The 21561-nt window shown below is 47.5% G+C and overlaps 1 protein-coding gene across 1 annotated transcript; it reads left to right on the forward strand.

Annotated features, from left to right (window-relative positions):
- The first annotated feature begins 1089 nt into the window (after positions 1-1089).
- Positions 1090-21109, forward strand: FXN (frataxin). The gene is made up of 5 exons (XM_080911655.1): positions 1090-1273; positions 4468-4565; positions 8563-8683; positions 14626-14723; positions 19758-21109. Exons 1-5 carry the CDS (start codon positions 1115-1117, stop codon positions 19906-19908), a joined length of 627 nt encoding a protein of 208 aa, XP_080767781.1. The 5' UTR covers positions 1090-1114; the 3' UTR covers positions 19909-21109.
- The last annotated feature ends 452 nt before the right edge of the window (positions 21110-21561 follow it).

Consider the following 21561-nt stretch of genomic DNA (forward strand, 5'->3'; position numbering starts at 1 on the left):
AGATTGCACCAGCAGTCGCTACAACGCCCCCCGCCCCCGTTTCCTTTGTAGCTTTTTGTGGGAACTCAGAAGCAATAGTACCCCAGGTCAGGTGGTACATGAGAATGTTCTTCTTGAAACCCTAGAGGCAAAAGACTCCTATGACACTGGCTTGACTCTTGAAGCTCAGAGTTCTCCATGGCGTCACAATGGCAACCCCAGACAATGCGCAGACTCTTCAAACTGACACAAAAGCCAGGAGAGCTGCCAGGAGTGTGAGGATCCTGTTGGGGCTGCTGAAAAAAGCTATGAGGAGACCCAATGACCAGTCCTGACTACTCATCCAAAGGGCAGCCGGTCACCTATTAGTACTACTATTGTTTCAGAATCCCATACATGTATACAATTGTTTTCTGATCAAACCCACCTGCCAATCCAACTCCTGCAGAACCACCCCATTCCTTCCCCCCATTTCATGTCCTTTTTTTTTTTTAAGGTCATACTCCGGCAGTTCTGGAACTCACTATGTAGCCCAGGCTGGCCTCGAATTCCATATGCCTGCCTCTGCCTCACGAGTGTTGAGATTAACGGCATACACCATCATCGCTCCACAACATTTCCGAGTCCACTTAGCGCTAACGGTATAGGCACTGGTGTAGGACTATCCACTGGAGCAAAAAGACAGCCTAGCAGAAGCCACACCCCAGAAGAAAAAGGACCCTCCCTTATCCTGTAGCCAACAGCAACCAAAAGCTCCCGGACTACGCTTGGGGCTATGGAAGCCCCTCCTCCATCCTTTCCGCTTGGTACTTCTGTTTGCCTAAAAGACGCGGAATTTGAGATAATCGGGCAGTTGTAACTGTTTGAACTTAGTTTTTTAAAGCAAGGCTATTTTGATCATCAGCGTATGCTCAGAATCACCCACTGTCATTCTGTAAAGTTGTTGTCAGTGAATAAACTCGCGGAGGTCGGTGTTTACACACTCGTGCTGCCCAAGGGAGTCAGTCTGGCACAGAAAATGTAGCCACAGTGCAGCAGAGCTGAAGCTGCGCGCCGCGGCACCTGCAGGACACGGCCACCAGGTGGCGCCACCGAGTCCCCGCGCGGGGCGGAGCGGCCGCCGAGCGGGAGTAGCATGTGGGCGTTCGGACGTCGCGCAGCCGCCGGCTTGCTGCCCCGGACGGCGTCCCGGGCCTCCGCCTGGGTCGGGAACCCGCGCGGGAAGGAACCGATCGGAACCTGCGGCCGCCGAGGACTACTAGCCACAGCCAACGCCGGCGCCACCCGCCACGCCGTGAGTACGCGCCCCACCGGGCCACACGCCGGAGCGCAGGCCGCGCCCGCCCCCATGCCGGGGACGCGCACGCGCCTGGCCGCACGGGGTGGGTGCGCGCGCGCAGGGGGCAGGGCATGCGCGGTGTTTGCGCGGGCTTAGGTCCTTTGCGGTGGGGATGAGAAAAGCCAAAAAGTCAACGTAATTAACTCAGGATTGCACAGCGTGTGCACATCGCTGGTAGCAGGCAGGAGCATGAAGCCTACGCTTCCTTGAACCAGTTGCCTTTTTCGGGGCGTGGGACTAATGGGGTTGTGGGGTTCCTCCAAGCACGACTTTTTTTGTTGTTTGCCTCACTTTGTATCTATCCATGGCTAGCCTAGGATTGGCTGTGTACCCCAAAGTGGCTTCAGTCTCGTGATTCCCCTGCCTCCTCTCGAGTGCTGGGATCACAGCTTTTGGAAACGGAGGGGACCTCATTTCCACATTGAGACGGCGCGGCGCCAGAGAGCCCTGTAACCTTGGGGGACCCTAACTGTCTGGTGGCAGGGCTTGGCTTTCTGTTCCCCGGTAGATTAAAGGGTTACACCCATTTTGCGATTTTGGCGGGAGAATTTACTCTATTCGTTAACGTAGCACTTCAGATAAGTCTCGGTTCCAAGAAGATGCAAAGAACAGAATCTCTTACTCCATGGTTTGAAAAGATAGCCCAAAGGATAGCAGTGAAGGAAGGCGTCTCAGAGAGACCTGTGATAGATGCCAAAGAAGGGGCCTGGGGGAGCATGTCAGGAAGAGGTGATCTATGGACTGAGGTGGAGCAGGCTAGTAATGTTTGCAGGTTCAAACCCAGCTTAGGATTCATGAGGTCCTGTCTTTAAAATAAAAACAGTAGGGCTAACCTTGTAGCTCAGCGGAGGGATAGCCACTTAGCATTCAAGAGGTTCTGGGTTCTTTCCTTAACATTGAAAAAGAAAGTTTAAAAACAAAACAAACAGGGAATGGTCAGAGAGACAGCCAGGATTTGAAGGGCAGGACCCGGAACCCCTGCTTTCTGGGATGTTTACGCCCAGTTCTTCCCTTGCCTGGTGCCTGACAGCTGGGCTCCAGTTGCAACTGTGCACTTTGGATTTCTGCATCCATGTGAGGCTGAGCAACTTCGTCTTTGGCATCTCTCCCCTCACCTACAAAATACACAGTCCATCTTTACCCTCGTGAGCAAATGTTCAGTCTATTCACCGAAATGCTTTTTCATGCTAGTGTACTTGTTAGTGACTTTGTTGTTTGAAAGTGGTCCCGAGGCCTAGAGCCACAGTAAGCACAGTAAGACTGTGGCTTACAAAGAAAATGTATGTAAGATACACTTCACTCCAGCATGAGTTACAGTGTTCTCGCTTCAAGTTCAAAATTGACAAATCGATATTAAATAAAGTAGCTTTAAACAGACATGCACACCAAACAGGATTATACATCAACTCTTTGATAGTCGTGACCCTGAGACTTACAGGGACCCAACCTATGTTTCCCCTAGGAACAAGCACAGCAGGGCTTTCCCCTCCTGAGGAGAGGATGGAGTAGGGGCTGGAGAGATGGCTCAGCATTTAAGAACACTTGCTATTCTTAGAGAGGACATGATTTTGATTCCCAGCATAAGGCAGTTTCTAACCTTCTGTGACTCCAGTTCCAGGAGATCAGGTGCCCTCTTCTCCCTCCAAGGGCACCCACACACATGCTGTGTGCATCCGTATACCCAGGGACACACAAAACACAAAATAATACAAAAAAGATGATGATGATGCTCTCCCCTCATGACGCCATGAGGGAAGAGGACTCTGAGTTCACTCAGCTAAAGACTGAGCGGGGCCGAGCGGAGGGAGACTCCTCTCGGGCACATGGTAGCTGGAGCCGTGGTTGTCAGGATGACCCTCGCTTCTTCAGATTCCCCTCTTACCTGCTGCCTCCCTGGCTTCCAACCCTGAGCCTTCCTTCTGCCTCCTCTTTTCTGAGCTCCCCGCAGTCATCACCCGCTCAAGAGCAATGGCTGAGCCTTTGCATGTCAACTAGAGTGGCAGTGTGACATGGCAGATCGCGTGGAAGCGTCATGCCAGAGGGACGAGTGGCCACCTCAGTCTCGCTCATGGCCTCCTCCCACCCCACCCTCACATACCTGCCACCTCAGCCAAGGCTACACCACTCTTCCCTGCCTCGCCACTCAGTCTTGGCTGGTCACAATCAACACGTATGCTATCGCCCAGTGCCCGGCAGTTAGAGAACTCAGCAGGTCACACCAGGCTGACCACTCCATCAAGAGGCCAGCCAGCCCGTTTCTGGACTTCAACAGAATTCCACCTCTTGCCATTTTTTTTTTATACTTTTTCTTATCTTTTAGTTAAATTCTGGGCTGCTGTGATGTGTGCCCTTGTTGCTGGCAAACCACCAAATCTCTTAAATAGCCTGCGGCAGCCCTGCCCTGAAGAAATGTTCTGTCTGGTGCTGTGTAGCCGTGGCCACTTGAGATACAGACAACATAGCTGTCTTAGTCAGTTGGAGAGATGTTCTGTCTGGTGCAACCTAACCATGGTCACTTGAGATACAGCCACCAGAGCTGTATCTGTTGCTGTGAAGAGACACCATGATCAAACATTTAACTGGGGCTAGCTTTCAGTTCAGAAGTTTAGTCCATTATCACTACGGCAGGAAGTATGGTGGCACATAGGCAGACATGGTGCTGGTAGCTGAGAGTTCTACATCCGAATCAGCAGGCAGCAGGAAGAAAGTGAGATACTGGGTCTGGCTTGAGCATCTGAGACCTCAAAGCCCTCCCCAGTGACATTTTCTCTAGCGAGGCGCACCTACTCCAATAAGGGCACACCTTCTAATAGTGTCACTCCCTGATGACCAAGCCTGCACACAACTTGAAGGGGCTGTTCTTATTCAAACCACCACAACCCAGGACTAAATTTGGTTTTATTTCAATAAATTCAGAGAGCTCCCGATGTCTCAGGACTGTCCTATCAGATGGCACAAGTTTAGCAGAGAGACAGGGAAGACTCATAGTAAAACATTAGGGGTGGAGGTGGGATCGTTTCCTCGGAACTGTACCTGAGATGCTGTAGTTGGTTACTCTCAAATAAACGAGGCCCAATCTATAAGCTATGTATTGCTGGATCCAAGCAGACTAAGATGTAGTAATTAGTGTTTTTAATGTTGGCTTTTAGCGCTTGAACCTCCACTACCTCGGTCAGATTCTGAACATCAAAAAGCAGAGTGTCTGCGCTGTGCCTTTGAGGAACTCGGGGACATTGAACAACCCAAGGTAAGGTGAGAACACCTTCCACCTCAGGCCTGCCTGTCTTCCTCTTCCTCTCTCCTCATATGGAAACTGTTTCCCCCTGGGAACAACCGTGAGTGACACCGTTCGCATCACTAAGCATCGGCCATTTTACTTTAAGTCCGTGGTGTTACTGTGTGAATACTCCAGGCTTCCTTTAGGTCCTTCCTATTGTTGGATGTTTACGTTCTTTCCCCCAGAATTTCTCTAGTTGAGAAAGACCGTACAGCTATAAAAAGTGTAACGCTTCTCCAGGTTGTCCAGGGTTTGTCGTCCAAGTTAGGTCAGCCCGTCCAGGTTGCATTTGGTAGAAGAGTTGGCAGCATTGAAGGGTTAAAACTGGTGCTGGTCCCTCACCCTGGTTCCCATGGACCAAGCTCAGCTGGAAGCAAAAGCCAGGAAGTGTCTTCAGGAAAACGGCAATGGATTCTCATGGAACCAGTGCTGCCTCAGTTTACACCTTTACTACTTGATTGTCTATAGGACCCTCTTTCACATGCAGCAGTGTCCCCAGCCCGAGATACCAACCAAAGGCACATGGGTTGCTGTGTCCACTGTGACATCCAAGATGTCTGAATGACATTCCGTACTCTAAGCTATGGAAATGCCTTTGTGTCTGCCAGTCCCTCTTCCTGTCTGCCTGTCTCTCTCTCTCTGTCTGTCTCTCTCTCATACACACACACATTAGCTTCGATTCTCCCTTTGACATTTTTGTCTTTAAGCAGCTGTCCCGTGTGTCTCCCCCCCCTTCATTCGATCCTCTAATGAGCAGGCCACTTGCCTCCCAGCTCACCATTTCTTCTGGTGAGCTTACTGTGCAAGCCTGGCTGCTAGAGTTTGATCTCTGGGCACATGGAAAGGTGCAAGGAGAGAACAGCTCCACACAGTTGTTCTTTACCTCTGCAGGCAAGCCATGGTACATGTACATGCAGACGCTGATAAATAATGAGTCAATGTAATTTTTTTAAAAAAATGTGTATTTAGTTTATGTATATGAATATATTGTAACACACCACAAGAGGGCATCAGATGCCATTACAGGTGGTTTTGAGCCACCCTGTGGTTGCTGGGAATTGAACTCAGGACCTCTGGAAGAGCAGTCAGTGCTCTTGACCACTGAACCATCTCTCCAGCCCCGTAATTTTTTTAAAAAAGACTATTCCAACTGTACTTAAGAATTCCTCAAGACACCCCAACCCACCCTCCATCTTCACTCTCTCCATTTCAGCCTCAAAATGTCCATCACAACCTACCAGAGCAACCACTATATTTAGAGCGGCTCCTACCATTCTGGTCAGTCCATAGCCTGTCCCTAGCAAGAGGGTGGCTGGCAAAAGGATGGATCAGATGCTATTAGCACCCAGCAGCCACTGGTGTCTTACTATAAGTCCCTGGTAACCTCTTGGGTAGTGGAGTAAACATCTCGTAACTATGTGTACCACCATCACTGGGGCACAAAAGCCCACAGAAGAAAGACTGTTACTGCAATGTATTCTTTCCCCCTGTTGTTGGGATGGAACCCAGGCCCTTAAACTTGGTACATTCTGAGACACTTCCCAGTGCAGCAGTATTTTTATTGTCACAATTTAGATGCCATAGGCTTCATCAGAGGTGATAGTACTCACTGCATTGACAGCTCTCACCACTATCTAATTCCAGGAAATGGTCATCACTCCTGAAAGAAACTCTGTGCATTTCATTAGTCAGTAGTCTGTCCTTCCATTTCCTGCTCCCAGAACCTAATCAACTCACGTCTATGACTTCATAGCAACGTGCAAGGATTGTGGGGATAGGGTGTGTTTGTTTGTTTGTTTGTCTTAGACTGAGTTTTTCTGTATTGCCCAGGCTGATGTTGAACTCACAATCCTCCTGCCTCAGCCCTTACAGAATTTTTTAATTAAAAATAAAAATTGACAAACAGTATCTATAGAGAAAAGTTCCATAGGGCTTCAGCTGCATAATTTTCCCAAAACTGAATTTTAAGAGAGAGAGAACACACTTTGAAATCAGTTCAAGCCCAAGAAATAGACTAGAGGACTAGAGGGCTGGCCCAGTAGTTAAAAGGACTTTCAGCTCTTGCAGAGGACTCTGGTTCTGTTGCTAGGACCCGCATAGCTTCTCACATTATCCATAGTTCCATATCCCATACGATCTGACTCCCTTTTCTGGCCTATGAAGGCACCGGGCAGACACGTGCATGTATATAACATGCAAGCGAGCACCTATACACATGCTATAAAATATATCTTCAAATTAGAAGAAGAGAGAGAGAGAGGCCGTCAGTAGCCTGGGCAAGCACCCTGCTCCCTCCAAGTTTAATATTAACCCCTTTAGTGTGCTGCCATTCTGGTTTATGACTGCTTGAACTGGCTTGCGTGATTGTTTACTTTATACACACTTGGTGTGGCTGAGTGTCACTGTGTATGCAGCCCATCCCGACACTGCTGTATTTGTGACATCCGTTCATATTGCTCTCAGAGTCTTAGGCGATTCTGTCTTATCAGGTAGTGGTCCATCGCCGGAGCTTAGGGCAGTTCTTCTGCCCTGTCATCTTTATACCTGGGCATTTCCCAGTTGGTGCTCTGAGATAGCTTCAGTCCAACCAGGCTAAAACAATGCATGTCCTGTTGTGACCCTGGGAGTTTATTTCTGTTGCGCATACTCATACTCCTGAGAGTGGGCCAAAAAGGCCACAGGCAGTGGGAAGGTTCAGCTTTGGTGACTGTTGCGCAGTGGTTTTTCCAAAGCGATTGATCTCTGCCTTGTCCCTCAGCAGCATCAGAAAGCCCGCTTGCCCCTCCTCCTGTGCCTTCCATGTCATATCATCTCATTTAAATCTTCTTTTGAAAATATTAACAAAGTCAGTCATCTTTTCACATGCTCACTGGCCATGTGGCAGTCTCCTGTGTAATCTGTACAAGTGTTTTACCCATTTTTCTGTTGGATATTCTTTTTATTGATTTGTATTCTGGATTCATTTATTTTCAGATGTATGTAATACAAACACTTTTCCCCACTTTGTGTCTTGACCAACAAAAACTTAGTACCTAAAGCAATGAGGACAGCTTCAGTGTCCAGCAAGGGTGGCTGTGGAAAATAAAGAAAATATGATGAACTAGACACAGTAGTACACAACTGTAGTCAAGGCTTCTTGGAAAACTAAGGCCAATCCCAGCTACCTAGGAAGCCCTTGTCTCAGAGAAAAACAAACAAGGTACTTCATTCTTGTATTTTTAAAAATTAGAAAGAGTCCAAAGAACACAGAAAAGACTTGGCGGATGCAGTTGCCTCTGCAATGGCGGACGTTTGGAAGAGAGGCTACTTTTCTCCTTTATGCAGTTAAAGGTCTTGCTCTGTACATACTAGATATTTTCCACCAATTTAAAAATACAAATGAGGGGCCAGAGAGACGGTTTAGTGGTTAAGAGCTCTGGCCGCTCTGCCAGAGGACCCCGGTTCAGTCCCCAGCACCCGCGTGGCAGCTCATGACTGTTGTAACTCCAGGTCCAGAGGCTCCGACCCCCACATAGACACACATGTACATGCAGGCAAAATACCACACAGGTAGAATAAAAATAAATTGTTTAAAAACTGGTAAAGCCAACCGTCATTTAAGAACTGAACAAGAATATAAATGAAAGGTGAGTGACTGAGAAAGGCTAGGCACGGTGTCTCTCTCCAGTGTGACGTCATGAGGCTGAGGCAAGCCAGAGAGCTGCCATGCATTTGAAGCCTCTCGGAACTACCCAGCGAGGCCCTGCCTCAAGACAAAGGAAAGGTACAGGTAGATACGTCATCTTGATAGTAACACCTTAGAGAATCAGGGTGACTCATGGAGTGAGCTGTCCTGAACCCTGGCGCTTGGGTCTCACCCACACTTTGCTAGTTGGCTACTTCTGCTGGAAGGCTCTTTTCTTCTCAGTTTGTGTGTATTTATTGTGACTGTTTGTCAGTGACAATGCTCTGGTGGCTTTCCCCGCAGCTCTCTAGATGAGACAACTTATGAAAGACTTGCGGAAGAGACACTGGACGCCCTGGCGGAGTTCTTTGAAGACCTTGCAGACAAGCCCTACACCCTGACGGACTACGATGTCTCTTTCGGGGTACCTCTTGGCTTTGTTATTTTCTGTTTTCTCCTTAAAAATTGTAATTTAGGCTGGAGATGTAGTTCGGTTGGTGGAGTGCTTACCTCGCATACTCAAAACCTTAGGTTCAATCCACCGCACCAGAGGCAGAGGCAGGAAGATTAGAAATCGAGGTCATCTTCAGCAACATAGCAAGGTTGAAGGGAGCCCAGGCTACACATGAACCTCTTTTAAAAAAAACAAACAAAAACTGGTAGTGGCAAACACCCTTGATCTCAGCACTCAGGAGGCAAAGGCGGGCAGATCTCTGTGAATTCAAGGCCAGCCTGGTCTGCACAGCCCGTTCCAAGGCAGCCTGAGAAACCATGCCTTGGGGGTAGGGGAATTCTCACATACACACAATTAACTGTCACTTAGTGCTAAAACACAGAGTGCCCTCCAGGCAAGTATGGTGGCACACAGCTGTGACCCTGTACTCTGGAGTAAATGCAGGAGGATCACTGAATAAGACCAATCAGGCTACATAATCGATATCCTGTCTCAAGGAAAGGGGGTCAGGGCTGGTAGAAGGCTCAGTGGGTAAACCTGCTGGCTCTAAACCTGCTGACCTCACCTTCAATCCTCAACCCACGTGCAGGTGGAAGGATAAAAGGATTTCACACCATGCCGTGGAGACACACACACACCCACACACACACACACACACACACACACACACACACACTCCCAGACACACACAGACATATACATTCAGAATAATAATAAACTGATTAAAATAGAACAGCCTCCAGCAGCAGTACCCATCCCGTAACATAGACTGTGCTTGGGTCATGTGGTAGGGTCATGTGACAGCCTGGCTCTGCCAGGGACCTTAGGCCAGTCACTCTGCCTCTCTGAGCCTTTCCTACTTAAAGACAGATTCCCAGGGGGCAATGTCTGTGATTGTTCACTCGCTTTGAGTGGCTCCATTAAAGGAAGAGCCCTTAACCAACACGGCTGGAGCCCTTGGAGGCAGAGTGTCTACGTAGCTCTTGCTCTCTTGCTGTCCTGGAACTTTCTGTGTACACAGAGCTGGCCTTGAAAGATCCGCTGGACCTATGAGCATGCACCAGCACAGCCTGGTGCACCTGGACTTCTAATGCACATCCCTGAGCCCAGCCCATAGAATTTCTGATTTAATTAGTGCGCAGTGTGCCCTGGACAAGAAACTGTATTTGCAGATCTTCCCTGTGTATGGCTGAGACTTCCAGCCACTGGAAGCTAGAGAAGTTTACATGCTGGCCACCAGGTGGCAGGCTAAGCAAGGATCTGCTTAGGCTTGTACCAGGGGGAGAAAAATGTCTCCTCCTTTTCTTACCCATTCCGCTCCACCACATCCCCAGTCTGGGCAGAGGTTAATCCTCTCGAGAGCAATTCATTAATACCAGGAAATGTCATGAAGTGTGTATTTTGGAGTAAATCATAGGATTATGTGGGGCAGATGGCTGTCAAAGTGTTGGGGGTGGGGGAGGACAGTACAAAGTACTTTCAGATTCATTATTTTTATTCCTTAGTAAGAAGTCACATGTATGTGACGGTACCTGGTTTAACACGGCATCTCCCATGTGCCTATTTCTACTTCTGTGGGTGGCCAGATGACAGCAGTCTCTGCAGTGTTTATCTCTGCAGGGGCAGGGCCTTCACTGGCCTAGCCAGCTAGGACTGTTCCTGCTCTGATTGGTTGGTGTCAGGGTCTCCTCTGATACACTGTTCCTTAGCAAGTGCTTAGTATTTTGTTTCTCTCTATTATGGTTTGATTTCGATGCCCTAGATTTAAGAATCGTGTTGAAGGCCAGGTTCCCAGCTGGTGGTGTCACTGAGAGGTGATTGGGTCATGAGGTCCCTGCCTTACCTGAAGCACTAATCCAATGGTGGAGTCTGGACTCTGTGGATCACTGAGGGAACTGTGGAGGGTATGGCAGGGGCTGGGAGCTGTGGACGATTGGAAGAAGTAGGTCATTGGTGTGTCGTGAAAGATGTTCCTTATCCATGGCCTCTTTCCCCTTTGCTCTTTGGTTTCCATGAGGAACCAAACAACACAGCCAGCCAGCCATGGACTAAAAACTTGGACCCCATGAGCCGGTGTGAATCTTTCCTCATGTTTCCTCAAATACTTGTCACAGCAAGGAAAGTCTGAGTAACACAGTCCCCTCCCCGCACTTAAATATACCCACACTCCCAAAATGGACTCACATTGGCTAAAGAATGGCAGTGGGGAACCGAAAACCTCTGTGCAATCCACTTGCAGACAGTTCTAAATGCCTGATGCCCCTGGTAGGCCAGCGTAGCAGCTGGGGGAAGTCTAATCACTGTAGTCTGGCTGAGAGGAGGTGCTGAGCTTCTGGATCCCTGCCTTGGCAGCCTTGCCCTTCACTTGGCAGACAGTAATATAGGGTGTGCTTGGTCACTGTCCATTGGCTCATTCTAATATCACTCCTGTGTTTGGGTGAAAGCCTGTAGATGTTGACTGAGTCTGAGATAAAGATTACCTACTCTTAGGAACTCAAAATAGTGGAAATGGGGGTCAGGGAAGCGGGCTTCTTCACATACAAGTTGGTGTTGAACTAATTCAAAGCAGAAGGGTTGCAAGGACTCTGCCAAGTAGAGACCTCCAGGTAACCTTCCCAGAGGCACCTGCGAAGTCCTGGAGCAAGAGGGGATGCTGGGAGACAGCCTAAGCACTGTGAGATAGGTCTCCCACGGGTGGCTTTTGCTTGGTTGTATTTGGTTTGGGAGCATACATCTGTTTAATTAATATGCACTCATGGATATCTCCAAAGACTGGGATCAGAGAGTAAACAGAGGATGCAGTGGTTAGGACAGCTGTCCCTGAAGCAGTCACTAGCTGTAGTTGTGACAGGTACAGGTATGGAGCCCTTGAGGGGGCCAGCCAGATGTCGGGAGCCAGGCCAGAGTGATGCAACTTAGGCAGGCCCAGGCTGGTTAGGAGAGAGTAGACCTGGAAGTCACATCTGGAGAGTTACTCCTTGGTATTCATTTGCAATGGAGACCATCATCTTCAGGGTTCCCCATGTAGGGTGGAACACACGGGGTGACAGAGGTGACTGAGGTCACCGAGTCTGTTAGCCTGTAGCTAGAAGCATAAAACTGTACAGTTGGGTAAAGAGCCATGTGTTCGGGGACTGCCATGGTTGGGGGCTTAGTATCTACTGTATACAGTGTTAGGAAGAAATTAACATTGAATGTGTACACAGGGTTTCAGTTTTTACAAAGTGGAGATATTTCTAAATGGCTCTAGAGTAGCAGTAAGAATGGACTCAATATTACTCTGCTGTGTAACCTAAAGAAAATTTAGTGGGTTTTTTCCAAAGATAAAAGGGAGAAAATATATAACTAGCAGCTGAGAACGAAGGTTCTGGATGGGGAGGAAGCGGTTGCCTACAACAAGAAAAACTTTTTAAGCCCAAACTGCCCTGCTTTTCAGCAGCTCTGCTATTTGCTAATGTTTTGTTTTTGGTCACCGTGAACCTCTTTCGTAAAACTGAGGTAGTGATTCCTGCTTCCACACTGTGGTCTAGTTGGAAATATTTAACTCATCTAGACTCCGATCCTGCCACACACTGGGCTCTAGTGTCAGAGGTTTGCAACCTGTGGGTTGTGATCCACACACTGGGCTCTAGTGTCAGAGGTTTGCAACCTGTGAGTTGTGATCCACACACTGGGCTCTAGTGTCAGAGGTTTGCAACCTGTGGGTTGTGATCCACACACTGGGCTCTAGTGTCAGAGGTTTGCAACCTGTGGGTTGTGATCCCTTTGGCAAGCTTTTATCTCCAAAAATATGAAGATTCATAACGGTAGAAAAATTAGTTATGAAGTAGTAATGAAAAGTTTTATGATTGAAGGTCACCACAACATGAGGAACTGTATCAAAGGGTCTCCGTATCAGAAGAGTTGTGAACCCCGGTATAAATAGCCATTAGTGTGTCTACTGAGGGCCTTGCTGTGTTTGTTCTGCCTGTATGCCCACATCTCCACCGGGAACTTTTGTGGCTGTGGTTTGTGTAGCTTGCTTTTTTGTTCTTGTTTTGTTTTGGTTTTTTTTTTTTTTTTTTTAATAGGGCTTCATGTTGCTCTGACTGGCCTCAACTAGGATGTGGCCATGGATGACCTTGAGTTTCTTGATCTCCCAGCTGAGCCTTGGAAGTACAAACCCTGATCCACCTAGGGAGGAAACCCAGCGCCTTATGTGTCCTAGGCAAGCTCTCTCCCAGAAGAGCCTCTGCATTTGCCGTTTCTTCCTTTGTTGTTTCATTTGAATCAGAAAAGAAAAGTTATTATTTAAAAGAAGAAAAGAGAGATAGGCAGACGGGCAGGCGGAAGGAAGTTGGGCATAGTGACACGTGCCTGGCACTTGGCAAACAGAAGCACAAATATTACAAGTTTATTGCCTTCCTGAACTAGTAAAACCTTATCTCAAAAAGAGAGAGAGAGAGAGAGACCACTACTGTCCCCTCCAGTGTCTGTTACTTACATTATTATCGGTCCCAGCCTCTAGTGTTTATATAAATGGCTGGCTGTGTTTGTAAGAGTGTGCTGTGAGAATCATTCCAAGACTCCTGATTAGATGGATGAGCGCTTTGCAGCTTGCAGAGGAAAGCTGAGGTGCATCAGGGCAACAAGAGGCTCCCACTTCTAACCAGGCTTCTGCTAACCAGAAGCGATACAGGGCACTGTCAGAGTATACTTAGTGCCTAGGCTTTGTTTCCTATCCTGCCTCCTCTGAGACTACAGCCTTCAGAATGAAGGGCTCCTTTGTTGGGTGCTTTCAAATTTAAATGTTCATTTATTTGGCTAATTGGACTGGCCAGTCTTTTGAGAGCGCAAGGCCCTTTAGAGGGAAATAAAGCCTTGTGGAATCTTGAGCTCTTGCTGGATGCCTGGGAAGGGTCTGGAAGTAACACAGGTAGGCTGGGGCCGTTCGTTCCTCCAGCTCTTCTAAGACAAACAAGGCAGGGCATTGACTACTTTCTCCTGTTTTTCTGGTTTGCATTCTCATGTGCAGCCTGATGGCCTCAAACTCACCATCTCCCACCTGTAGCTTCCCGAACCCTGACCTTACAGATTTTGCCACCACAACCACTTTCTTTCTATGTTTTCATGATAGTCAGGTATGTCACTTGGGCAGATGCTGTTAGAGTTTGGTCTGTGTTTGTATACGTTCCGGTTGGCAGTGGAGGCTACCAAGCTAGCGGAACTGTTTACCATCGCTGAGATCTCAGGCAAGACTTAAGTTGTCTTGGTGACCACACAGGCAGAGAGAAAGCGCTACGAACTTCAAGTGTTACTGCCATTCGTCTACTCGTGGCAGCTGCAAAGATGGCTCAGTGGTTAGGCTCTTGCTACCTTATCATGAGAACCAGAGGTTAGATCCCAGCAAGCAAATCACCTCGGGGGACTTACAGACCCCTGTAACTCCAGCCTTGACGCTGTCCTGTGTGTCTGCTGACCTCTAAGGGCATTCATGCACTGCACATGCACTTGAACAGAAACACACACATGAATAAATAAAACAAGTCTCTGACCCTGAGAGTAACATTTTTACTATATAAGCTCTTGTTTTTGAATGATAAATTTCGTTTGGTTTTGGTGCCAAGAATTGAACGTGGGGCTTCCCAAATCCTGAACACACACTGCCAGTGTGATACATGCCCCCACTTCTTACTGGTGTCTGTTATATCCTTAGATACATGAAAGGCATTGAGATATGAACATGTGTGTGTGTGTGTGTGTTCAAACATAGCTTACATAGTAAAAACATTAGTCTCAGGGCCAGAGTGGATCAGAGATTTATTTTTATTTATATTTATATATTTACACACACATAGATAGATAGATAGATAGATAGATCACAGTACTAATTTAGCTAATTTTTTCAAACTTTCTTCCACCTGACCTCCTAGGATGGCGTGCTCACCATTAAGCTGGGCGGGGATCTAGGGACCTACGTGATCAACAAGCAGACGCCAAACAAGCAAATCTGGTTATCTTCTCCCTCCAGGTATGTCCGGAAGTGAAAATCTGTAAGGGGTGAACGCATCTGGACGGCAGTGTTGGGGATCGTTTGAGACAGTGTCAGTCACTGGCTTTGCTTGAAGTTGAACACCCCCCCACCCCCCCCACCCCCCACCCCCCCACACACCCCCCCACCCCACACACACACACACACCCCCCACCCCCCCACCCCCCTCCACACACACACACCCCACCCCCCCCCACCCCCACCCCCCCCCCACACACACACACCCCCGTTGATAACTTGATTGCTATCCTTAGGCATCAGGATGTTGACAAGACCTGGAACAGAAGGAACTTTTTAGAACCTGGCCCAGACTGTTTTTCTCTATTATGTCATTGTCCAGAAAAGAAAAATCACTGGCTCGCCTTTGAAAAAGATACTTTTGCCAGGCCCAAGTTACATACCTGTAGTCTCAGCAGTCAGGAAGTAGAGGCAGTAATTCAAGGCCTGCCTTGCTATGCAGCCAGTTCAAAGGCTAGTCTGGCCTATCATCTAAGACCCTATCGCAAAAGCCAACCTGGTCCGTGTAGTGAGTTCCAGGCCAGCCAGGGCTCTACATAAGCCACTTCTGTTAGGTACAATGGCATATGCCTGTGACAATAATAATAATAATTAATTAATTAATTAACTAAAAATCTACTTTAAGGGACTAGAGAGTTGGCTCAGTGTTTAAGAGCACTGACTGCTCTAGAGGTCCTGAGTTCAATTCCCAGCAACTACTTAGTGACTCACAACCATCTGTGATGGAATCCGATACCCTCTTCTGGTGTGTCTGATGACAGCTACAGTGTTCTCGCATGCATATGATAAATAAACAAACAAATAAATAAACCTTTAAAGAAAAGAAACTACTTTGAAGACTGGGGGTGTATCTCGGGTAAGGTGCTTAACCAGTAATCTATAAGCCCTGGATTCAACTTCCAAAATGGAAGGGGAAGAGGGAGGAATTTTTTATATTGTAGTATCTGAGAAAACTTGCACTTTGTCCTCGAAGTAAGTTAAACGTTAACTGCTGGCCTATTTTGTCTCGGCGGTTCTGCTGGCAGGCTCACTCTCCGTCACAATGGAGCAGTGATATTTTAGCAGCAGCTTCAGGGCCCCTTTCTCATGCCTACCTCACGCAGTGCTGCAGCTGAAGGAACAGCAAGGTTCACTGCACGCAGACCCTGACTCCACGGATGAGCGTACAGCTCCGGCCTCAGTGGGCTGGGAATGGCAGAGAGATGCCCACAAAGAGCCTTCACATTAACCTTGCTGAGGCTCAGAGGCAGTACTGAAGAAGACATTTTGAAGGAAAAGTGAGAAGTCTCAGCTAGAACTAGTGTGGAATTCCTTGGAAGCGTAATGGTGTTGGCAGTTTTTTTTTTTTTTTTTTTTTTTTTTTTTTTTTTAAGTGCCAAGGTATGGCTCAGTGAGAGAAGGCCCTGGGTTGGAGTCCCTCTTCTCCAGCACAAGGGTCAGAGCTCAGGTCCTGTCACCGTCAGGTGGCCCACATTCACCACAGAGTAATTAGTCACTTACAAGAAACTTTTAAAACCTGTAACTGGGGCTGGAGAGATGGCTCAATGGTTAGGAGCACTCACTGACTGCTCTTCCAGAGGACCCAGGTTCAATTCCCAGCAACCACATGGTGCCTCACGAATCTATAAAGGGATTTGATGCCCTCCTCTGCAAACAGAGCATTCATATATCAAAACAAAAACAGATTATCTATCTTAAAAACTAATTTATATGAGAGATTTGGGGGAATCTCCTAAGAAACCCTTCATTACAATTACTTTCATAAAAGAGTGCTTTTTAAAAATTTATTTATTTATTTATTTATTTATTTATTTATTTATGTGTCCATGGATGTGGGTATAGGTGTGGACGAGTGCCCATGCCTACAGTAGCCAGAAGAGGGAGCTAGATCCCCTGGAGCTGTAGTCCCAAGCAGTTGTAAGTAGCCCCGTATGGTGTAAGCAAGTCTCCAGAAGAGCAGCAAGCATCCCTAACCATCAAGCCCTCTCTCCATCACTCTGGAAGTAAGTCCTTATTTACCCAGAATGTCTTTCACAGGGCCGTGATTATAATTTCTTTTTTCACAAGAAGACCTTTGTGGTCCTGTGGAGACGGTATTTCCTGGCCCATTTGCCATAGGATGAGCTAGGAAAGTACTGTGGGGGACACATTGGGAGCCCCAGAATCTGGGCTCAAAGCCCTGGACAATGGAGAGGGTTCTTAAGTTGTTCAAATTCTACCTGGTTACCGGACAGCAAGGCTGTGGTGCAGGACCAAGGACCATTCTTTGGTTTCCCCTGGGTTTGTTCCGCTTTAATGTGGCCTGGGTACCTTGTGTTCAGAGGTTTCTGCTCTTGTAACAGAAGCCCTGCCTGTTTATTCGCCTTTTTCTCTGTATTGTCCAGCATCTGATCAGCAATATTAAAAGCCTTCGTGCACTTATACCTATAAAAGACACTTCCCGTCTCTTCTCTCTACCCACAGGAGAAGGGTGCCTTTCCACCTCACCTCAGTCTCCTCTTGGTTTCTGAGGTGCTGGAGATTGAACAGCACATTGCACACACTGGGGCTCAAGCGCTGTACCCGCTAAGCTGTGTCCTCATTCTTCTAGCCTGTCTTTGAAAGTTTCCTCGAGTGTTCTCAGTGGACTTGGGTGTCCCAGATGGTGAACTCTCAGGATTCTCTGTCACCATGATTGTCTCTTACTCTATCTAATGTTCTCCGGGCCATGAGGAGCTAGAATTTGAGAGAAGGGTCTTGTACATGTGGAATAACAAATCATGACAAGAACTAGCTACCAGTTTGTCCACGTCAGTGTGTGTCAGTCAGCTTCATATTTCTACAGCTGAGCACCTGAGACAAAGTTACCGACAAAGGGGAAAGGTTTCTTTATCACGGTTTTCAAGGTTCAGGGTCCAAGACTTGGGGGGTTGGGGGGATGATAGTTTAGCCTCTTGTACAATGGCACATCACTTCCAGAGTGATGGAGAGAGGGGAGAATGTGTAGGACTAATGTCCCATCTCAAGATGGGACACAGAGAAAAATTGGACAGGTCCCCCATTCCCTTTTGTGGACACATCACAGTGATGTCAGAAACTCCCAGGAAGTCACTCCTCTTAAAGGTAGCTATTAGGAGGTAGTATAAAACCACATCCCAAATACTTTCTCCTCATGCCTGAAGAATGGAGTAAATGCAGCAACAGGTAAGGAAGGTATATGAGGACGCACTGATAAAGCTCTCAATTTCACAGATTTATTATTTAATTATTAAAGTACCTACTTTAGCTAGAAATTATGGAGCAAGCTAGTAACCCCAACCCTTGATCGATAAAGACAAGATCTGGAGTTCAGGGTTATCCTTGATTACATAAGGAACTTGAGGCTAACTGAGGCTATGTGGGACCCTGTTAAAAGAAGGACGTTTTGTTTGGTTTTTTGAGGCAGGTTCTCACCTTGTGTACTGGCTGGTTTTGTGTGTCAACTTGACACAAGCTGGAGTTATGGAGAAAGAAGCCTCCCTTGAGGAAATGCCTCCATGAGATCCAGCTGTAAGGCATTTTCTCAACTAGTGATCAATGGGGGAGGGCCCAGCCCATTGTGGGTGGTGCCATCCCTGGGCTGGTAGACCTGGGTTCTGTAAGAAAGCAGGCTGAGCAAGCCAGGGGAAGCAAGCCAGTAAATAACATCCCTCCATGGCCTCTGCATCAGCTCCTGCTTCCTGACCTGCTTGAGTCACAGTCCTGACTTCCTCTGGTGATGAACAGCAATGTGGAAGTGTAAGCTGAATAAACCCTTTCCTCCCAACTTGCTTCTCGGTCATGATGTTTGTGCAGGAATAGAAACCCTGACTAAGACACCCTGTACCCCTGGCAGGCTTGGAACTCGCTGTATAGACCAATCCAGTTTCTGTCCACCAACTGCTGGATTAAAGCCTGCACCGCCATGCCCAACAAAGTTTCTAATAATAGCACAGGGGGCAGCCTAGGCTGGAAGAGGCAAGGTAGGTGATTAGTAGGTATTAGTAGGATAAGAGGGTGTTTCGGACCTAGACAGAGTTAGTGGCGACACATAGGTGTAGGTTGGGCATTGATCATCTGTGGTATAAAATTACCATCACTTCCTAAAGGTGGCTGTAAGATAGCAGGTGTCCTAGGAAAAGCTGAGATGCTGAGGTAAGCAAAGGTTCACCTCACTGCATGCCACTGCAGAGCTGCATTTGGTCGGTCTCTCGGTGGCAGGCAGCTCTGTGGATTTGGTTAGCTCTTCATCGAAAGGAGGCATTTGTTTTGGTTCACAGTGTCAGAGACTTTAATCCCTATTGCCTTTGGGCCTGCAGTGAGACAAACCATGGCCAGGGATATTTATTAGAGGGAAGCTGCTCCCTCCCTTGGCAGCTGGAAGCAGAGGGAAACAGGACAGTCTCCCAACCTCCCATTCAGGCACACTGCCAGTGACCTAGCACACCACAATTAGGCCTTACCATATAAAATTTCCACCACCCGCAATAGAGGCGTGAGCTGGACAGTGAACTTCTAGCCATGGCCCAGTGGGACCTTTAAGATTCGATCCAGCCAAATGTAGTTGCCAATAATCCCAGCACTTAGGCTGAGACAAAAGAAATCGCTACAGTTTGAAGGCTAGCCTTGGCTACACAAGTGAGGTCCAGGCTACCTGTCTGAGATACAAAGTAAGAATCTATCTTCAAAGACAGATAAATCAGCTGGGTAATGGTGGCCATATATCTTTAGTTTCAGCACTCAAGAAGCAGAGACAGGGGGATCTCTGAGTTCAAAACAGCCAGTGCTACACAGGGAAATCCTATCTTGAAAACCAAAACAAAGATGGATGGATAGATAGATAGACAGACAGACAGACAGACAGACAGACAGACAGATAGATAGATAGATAGATAGATAGAGGTAAACAGCACACACACAGATTGATTTAGTCTAAACATGGTGGCTCTCCCAAAGAGGGTCCTCACTGACTTACCATGAATTGATTTTGTCTTGCAGTGGCCCCAAGCGCTATGACTGGACCGGGAAGAACTGGGTGTATTCCCATGACGGTATGTCTCTGCATGAGCTGCTGGCCAGGGAGCTGACTGAAGCTTTTAACACCAAACTGGACTTGTCTTCGTTGGCCTATTCTGGAAAAGGCACTTGACTGCTCACCACATACAAAGACATTAAAAACAGGCAAAGACCCTGCCTCCTTCTATAGCTGAATGTCTGGTTTCTCGTACCTGCTTCTGAAGATAGTCACACTGTGTGTGACAGCTCTGTGAAAAAGTGCGTTACCTCCCACCCTGTCCCTGGTTCTGGCTCTTCATTTCTACAGAGATTTGTTACGATTGTGTCGTTTCCTCCCCAACATGAGACCTCTGGTCTCTTAGAATGTCTTACACCATGCGTGTGTGCTAACAACCTCCTGAAAGGAAGAGGGCTCAGAGGGAGAAATGACTCGTTCCCATGCTCCCATTGTCTCTGAAAAAGATACTCTAAGGAGTAGCTTCTGAATGCCCCCAAATATGTACACTTCTGAGCCCTGAGCATCAAAGTATCGGAAGAACCCTTTTGTGCTTTGGGACCTACACTGGGTACCCAGGACCTCTGCCTTCCTAGATGGGGGTCATTGTACAGTCAGCAGCTACAACATGGACCTGAGATGTCTTAAGCTTTTGAAAATTGAGCTGGGCATGGTGGTGCACGCCTTTAATCCCAGCACTTGGGAGGCAGAGGCAGGAAGATCTCCTGAGTTTGAGGCCAGCCTGGTCTATAAAGCCAGTTCCAGGATAGCCAGGGCTGTCAGACACAGAAAACCTGTCTAAGGGGGAAATAAATAAATGAAAATTGAGCTGGAGAGATCACTGAGTCCACACAAACATGAAGACAAGAGTTTGACCCTAGGTATCCACATTTAAAAACCAAGCACGTTGGTGCTAGTTTGTAATCCCAAATTCTCCACAGGGAAGTGGAGACGAGGGGTTTGCAGTCTTGACCAGTCAGCCCGGGGTCTCTGAGAAACACTGTTTCAAAGAAACGTACTTGGCAGGCTTCAGTTGACCTTTCCTCCACATGTGTGCACATGCACCAGAATAGACATGTATGTGCACACAAACTCATACATGCTGAATAAATGCAGAGATAAAGGCAAGGGGGACAAATCCCTATCATAACCCATTTTCCAGTTATTCAGTGATAGGGTAGAATGTAGTTGTACCTAACACCCACTGCAGTGGGCCTATCAGGCAGATCACAAAGCTCTCCTTGTTCCCACTGGGTAGGTGGGAGAATGGATGGTGGACATTTTTTTAAGGCCTGCAGTAACGGTATTCTTGCTATTGCTCTGTTAACATTTTAGATAAATTCCTAGTGAGCCCAGCGCACCATCTCACTGTCGCAAGTGTTACAGGCTGCACTGTGTAGTGTAAGCAGCACAGCTCCAGAATACAAGCTAAGCAACCATAAACCGGGCTTGGGTTATTTGAAACTGAAGGAAAACTGGGAGCTGGGAATCTAGCCCAGCTGCTTGCCTGGCTTGTGAAAGGCCTTAAAGTTCCATCCCCACACTACAAAGGGCTGGGAGGTTTGTCAGTCTTATGCAAATGCACAGCCAGGGCTGAGCGGGGTGAACTGAACCCATTACATCATAGGCAAAACAATGGAACAGTGTAAACAAGCTAACTGGGTATTTAAGATATTTCCTTCTTCACAAATAATTTTTGGGAGGTCTGGTGGAAATTTTTGAGTTGGGTAAGTCAGCGCCAGAGAGATAATAAATAGGACCATGTGTGGACATGTCTACAGGTGTCACTTT

Source organism: Micromys minutus (genome assembly GCF_963924665.1).
Source record: "Micromys minutus genome assembly, chromosome: 2".
NCBI classification, from domain to species: Eukaryota; Metazoa; Chordata; class Mammalia; order Rodentia; family Muridae; genus Micromys; species Micromys minutus.